The following is a 6,549-nucleotide window of genomic DNA, read 5'->3' on the forward strand; positions in this document are numbered from 1 at the left end:
AAGTAGAATGTTTCAATTTAATAAAGCCCTCTTCAGCCGTTACTCAACCAATTGACTATATTTAAAATAGACAAAAATTTTTTTCATCTATATGTTGCATATTTTTACATCATGTTTTATATAAAAACTTTCTTTATTCTATTTTAATTGTATTCGACTAGTTAAATGCTCATTGCGGCTGAAAAAAGCTTTGTTAAGTCAAAACCGATTTATTAAATACATACGTTTTATTAATTTGACATCTATTGTTATTCGTTTAATACTAACTTTTTAATTTTATATAATTAATACGAGCCACTTTCGTTCTTTATATTAATATATCTGTGACAACATAATATCTGTTTAATATATTATATATATATTGATCGAAAAATTAATTTGATGCGCGACTGATTAAAACCTAGTATAAAAACAACTATTGATAATTTCTTTCTCTTTAGAAGATTTAGGTGATATTTTTCAAACATATCATTTCCGTTATCGTACGATGCCATTTAATGTATAGTTTTGTAAATAATAGAGATACTACATATCTGTTCTTGCTGTGGAATAGAAATACAGTATTAACTGTATTCAAAATATACTTATTATCTCACCTATATGTATATGCATAGCGATAATTAGTTAACACAAAAGATTTAATAATTTAAATAATCGCTATTTTATAACCAGCGTCGACTCCTACAGTCTTTTTTACATTGTAATTATTTTTATTTTTATTAAATTAAAGGAGTCTAAAACTAGATATTAGTTTTTCAAATTGTTGTCATTGTTAATTATCTTTACAAAAGATTAGATTACGTGATTATAAGCAATGGTTGAATGCAATAGCAACTATTTAATTGTATCATGGATTTATACAATCGCAACGATAGTATTTATGTATTTTATTACAATTCAATCACTCATATTTGTGTTCACATATTGTAAAAAAATCTTAATAAAATTTTATACATCATTAAACAAAATGATAAGAAATTTCTATTCCACATGCATGCACAGAATGTTTGAGTTACCTAAAAAAGCATGATTTATATTACATAATGCAGCATTAGAACAGCATTCGAATGGAATGGAAATTTCTACCAGAGTGTTGGGTTTTTTTTCTATAACAATATATTTCTTTCTCCCTTCCTTCTGTTACTTGATTATTTCATTTAATGTTTTATTACGAAAAATTTATTTAATAATAAATTTATTTAATAATAATGGTATTTAAAATTAATTATAATTAGAAATTTATATATTTTAGTATTTTGTAGGAAATATTTCATGAGATTTTACGATAAACTGACTTAAGTATTCTTAAATATATTATATTTATACAATATTTTAAAATTTATAGTTATATTTTGAAATAATCTCTCTCTTTTATTTTCTTCTAATAGAAAGAAATCATTTAAGTTAAGTGTAATAGCATGCTGATTGCGTTTATCATTTCCATGTATTCCGTTTAAAAATACAATTTTATCAGTTATCACACACATCTACATAAAAAATTTCTTTTATTGTTCTATGTTAGAAAAATAGTACATTATTCTGTTCTATAGCTTATCATAAAATTCTACCATTATCTGTATTCTTTAGATGGCAAGCACAAAATGTAAATTGTTTCCATTTAAATTAAAAAATTGTCACGATTATTCGATTATCTTTTTCTTATACGTTCAGTGTAGCGTAATGTACGATGTATTTTATTATGCATATCGCAGGTCAGCAGGAATATAGCTCTCGTCAAGCGGGCATTACCAGCGGCATAGTGCTGGCTTGTCTGATACCCATTCTGTTAGTAATCATTTGCGTCGGATATCGAGCTCTCAAGAGCCGAAAACAAGAACGGGAAAATGAGGAGGTTTTAGCAAGGTTTGTTGCGAACTTTGTTCACTGTCAATTCCGAGGTGAGTTTGGTACATGATCGCGATTAAAAAACCGCTATGATATTTTTCAGGACGCGACAAGCAGAACTGCAGCGGTTGCGGAAGATTGACGAGGATGAGGAGTCTATCCCTTACAGTCCAAGCAAAATCACGGAAATCAATTAGAGAAAATTTTATATGTCAAATTTTTAGAAATGTAGAACTTTTGTATGATATTCATATATTATTTCGCATTATTTACTTGTAATTTACCAATTCCCACTCAGTGAATATTACGTCATATCTTTTATTTAAGAATACATATTTACGAAAAACTTTAAGGCGGCAACAAATTCGTTTCTTTTCTTTTTTATTTTAATTTTTTTTATAAACCTACTGTTTCTTGCATTATATTATGCAGTTAACATAAATCCAGAAACACTTATAGCATCTATAATACTTAAATTCATCAGAAATCGGCTTCAGTGCGGAGTATTTAGAATTTATTTTTAACAGCGTTTATTCCTTAACATTTGGATAGGCACTATTGGTGATTTTTTATTAGGATTTTATGTGTACTTTTGAACAAACATATAAAGTTTATTAAAAAACAATTATTTGGTTAATCTGTCATGATGATCGTATACCTTATTGTAAAGAATAGTCCTTTATATTTCAGATAGCTTCTTGAGATTTATATATTCTTTTAATATTCAATTTTGTACTTTCTTTTCATAATGCTATACTAAATTCTTTTTTAATTAACATTACAATGTCTAATGGAATGTAAATTTATTAAAATTTTAATTAAATTTCACTAGATTTGATTCGTTCTTTTTTCCGAATTTGAAAAATTCGAAAATAAATTAATTTGAAATCATTGATTGTTTGATTTTGAATCGCTCGCCCATTTTATTTGCGTTATTTATACGGGACTCTTCCCTGCTGCATACATCAACACGTTACGCGTGGCAAGAAACGACGCAGTGGCCAAATAAGCATCCTATATCTCTCGTTTCGGTTATTGCATTTTAATGAATATGTCGTCCGAAGTATCATGCTAGAAAAAGCTACAGTCGCTACGATGAATATGAAATATATTAATCGTTGTCCTGTGTAATAGATAATGCTGCGCGACAACCGAAATATAAGAGTTTTTAGAGAGTACTACACTAAACAGTATAACTCTCTTTCTCACTTTCGTCAAATGCCAAATATATATTTATTTCACTTTAAGTTCCAAAAGCGTGCACTAGTTCAGCTACAGAAAATAGACTTCACATATCAAGAAGGATGCCATTAATATTTTGTTTGAAAATGTAACGCTTTATAAAATATTCAAATGCTTCTTTCTATAAATTAATTTCATTCGATTACCATCGCATATTTTCTGTTTTATTACATAAACCATCTGACATTGTTTAAGCTATTCTTACAATTAAATTTAATGGTTTATTAATTGAACGTCGCATTAATATACATTAATTAAAAATTGTTTGGCATTGCGTGTTGAGTATGCATATCTCAACTTTTTTTATTAACTGCTATTATGCAAACATATTCTAAAATTTTTGTATTAATTAATTGAGTCAAGAAAAAAATAATTTGTATTAAAGAATATATATATATATACATATGCGTCATCAATGACATTATAAAAATATAGTTAGTGAATCATCTAATGTCACGCGTTAATCTTCAAAGTCTTGTTTTCTCATTAATTACAATATTATACTTTTTTTATATTTTAGCTATAATCGTGTAGTAAAGGCTATAATCGTAACGAAAAGGCAAAAGAAATTAACAGTCTAAAATGTTTAATAAAACCGCCCACTATTTTACAAATCTCTATTCTCTAAATTCTTTTATTTAGAGTGGAATCTTACTCTAAAGAATGAAAATTAAAATCTTTAATAAAACATAATCAATTAAACAAATAATTAAATTCATTAGGTATAACAATCTATTAAGTCTTGTAAGATTTATTATAAGTTTTGCTTTACTAGCTACTCTAACCGATTCATTTATAATATACGAATGATTTCAAATTTTCATGCGAACAACAGTTATAACGAGAACATATTTTTGTGTAAATACGTATATAAATAAAATTCTTTCTATGTTCAACTATAAATGATTAATTTCTTAAGCTTTAAAACTTATTAAAGCTGTAGTAACGGCTTATTGCACAATATATGTAACTTGTCACGCAGTGTTTCATTGTGTGTTCGTAAAGGCAGTTTCGCAGGCTTTTTACTATATAAAATATCAGCGCAATTATCGTTATAAACATATAACGACAACATACATATAAACGAATTAAAGAATATAGGGGCTGAGCGTTTATTTCTTATAGCGCGTACATTTTATATTGAGACCACGTATGGGATAAACGCTTAATATTAATACAACAATTTAAAAATTCGAACAGCTGGATTCAAAAAAACGGTACAATGAAACAAAAATCTAATATCTATTTAAAGAAATTCTGATTCTCGATTTCAAGATATTTTTATTTTCTATGTGGTATTTCCTTTCTTCTAAATCATAATTATTATTATTGAATAACGAGAATATATTCTTCTTAGTTTAAATAAAATTTCATTATCAGCAAGTTACGTTGGTTTAACGCTACATAATCTTATTTTAAGATTTATATTTTAGAAATAATGACATTTCTAAAATAACAATACTCTTTCTTTCTCTGTGTGTTTCAATAATTTAAGATTTTAGAATTTTATTAAATATTAAAATTCTATTAAATATTTATTGAGATGTAGAGCTACACAATTTGTCGGTCAAACGATATATTTAGTACACACAACTAAAGTTATCAGTATTTATATTTTCTGACAAAAAGACGTGTATCTTTCTTCGACTTTTCAGCTATGACCAATTTTGAAATAGTAAACATTTCTCCAAGTAATAAGCAGTTAGTCGTGAGCAATCCATGGTAGTGAACGGTGTTAACGAAAATGGCTCAACAGCGACCAGAAGATATAGTGCAGTTACACAAAGAATATAGATCAGACGCGAAAGATAATAATCAGTTATTCAAATGTGAATACTGTATACAAGAATCCAAGCCTGATTTTATTAGCGATCATGTTACAATGATACGTCACTTATACGAAACGCATTATAAATCAGAAATAATGGAAGACCCAGAATATGAGTCCGTAGCAAGAAATTTTGATCTTTCTCGCCAATATCAGAAGAAAATTGACGTTGGGAAATGTCTTAAGTTAAAATGTGACGCGAAAATTAAAAGTAAATTTGGTAAAGCATTACCATTTAAAAATCATTCGGTAACGCATCATGAAGAGGACAAAAAAAGTTTTTTCGCAAAAGCAGTAAAAATTGTTTCTGGACAAAAAATATTGGATAATTACGAAATAAAGGACACTGAATTCGCAAATTGCTCATTTTGTCGAAAACCGTTACCCTTGGAAAATTTGGACTCGCACCCTGCTGAAATACTCTCGACCTTGAGCGATCACTGGAACGAACATATTAGGTATAAATAAAGTATTCTTTATATTTGCCCAAAAGCATGGAAAGTTGATTTTATACATTCTATTTGTTTTGTTTTAACAATTTCATTATTAATTCAAAAAACATAAATGATCTTACAAATAGAATTGAGCATTTTTTTCCATGAAATTGTTAATTAATATTATATAAATGCTCTTTATATATTTTATAGAAGAAAACTAGTGTTTAGTACAGTTTCTGTAATCATTATTTTATCACACGTACAAATACATAATATATTTAACAACTAAGATCAAATTGTTAAGGCTTTTTTTAAACAAGCAATTACAGTTAATTCATAAAATAAAATTGGTTTTCAATTACAGACGCACAACGCTATAAAATTCAATCGTTCAGACTTACAAAGTCTTCATTAGTGATAATAATAAATAACATTTTTATATAACTCTCCCCTTAGAGTGTGAACAAACTTAAACATAATATATAATAAAAATTATCGCTCTAAGCGAATCTTATATATACTTATTCCTGCGTTACGATATTACGGATCGGAATAGATATTCAATAAGAAATTTAGAAGTCCTAATTATAAAAGTGTGTTTTACTAATTCATCAGTTTTTATCGATAATTCAGCAAGCTGTTGACTGAACTGGATTCACGACAATAACGAAAGAATTAATAAAACATACTTTTAATATATAGAGTATGTTTAAGTTGGTTCACTTAAACATAACAATTATTTTATTATATACCTTTACTTTATATGGGGTTGTATAAAAAAAAATGTCAGTATTTATTATCATTACTAGAAATTTTGAAAGTCGAAACGTTTGAATTTTATAGAGTTGTGCGTATGTAATTAAAGATAAATTTTATTGTAACAAATTTTACGAGTTAACTGTAATAGCTCGTTTAAAAAAACATATAATTAATGGGTAATTTTAATGCGTTGTATACACGAGCTTATTTTTCTATTATATATTTAAATATATTGCTATGTAACTTTTAAGGCGTTCTGTAATAACATTTTTATGAATTGAATTGAAACATGAAAAGTATTAGAAATCAGTCAATTGTACAATCTTATATAAATTTCAATCAAATGCAATTCTTACTCGCGCGTGTCAGATGATTATATTCGTACGTGTACAGAACTGGTAATAAAACTCCAGATACATTGAATTAAACTTAATAGAA

The 6,549-nt window shown here is 26.9% G+C and overlaps 2 protein-coding genes across 3 annotated transcripts in view; both read left to right on the forward strand.

The window, feature by feature from the left end:
- Positions 1-2,201, forward strand: part of LOC108750949 (protein mesh) — an 11,981-nt gene extending 9,780 nt beyond the window's left edge. For both annotated transcript variants that reach the window (XM_018490831.1, XM_018490830.1), the window contains 2 exons: positions 1,713-1,863; positions 1,949-2,201. In XM_018490831.1, coding sequence (XP_018346333.1) covers positions 1,713-1,863; positions 1,949-2,042 — 245 coding nt within the window. In that variant the 3' untranslated portion in view covers positions 2,043-2,201. The remainder of the gene's footprint in view (positions 1-1,712; positions 1,864-1,948) is intronic.
- Positions 2,202-4,831: 2,630 nt separating this feature from the next.
- LOC108750948 overlaps positions 4,832-6,549 on the forward strand; it is a gene marked incomplete at its 3' end in the record, with an annotated part of 4,439 nt that continues 2,721 nt past the window's right edge. The window contains exon 1 of the mRNA XM_018490829.1: positions 4,832-5,373. Coding sequence (XP_018346331.1) covers positions 4,832-5,373 — 542 coding nt within the window. The remainder of the gene's footprint in view (positions 5,374-6,549) is intronic.

This window comes from Trachymyrmex septentrionalis, unplaced genomic scaffold, assembly GCF_001594115.1.
Source record: "Trachymyrmex septentrionalis isolate Tsep2-gDNA-1 unplaced genomic scaffold, Tsep1.0 scaffold392, whole genome shotgun sequence".
NCBI classification, from domain to species: Eukaryota; Metazoa; Arthropoda; class Insecta; order Hymenoptera; family Formicidae; genus Trachymyrmex; species Trachymyrmex septentrionalis.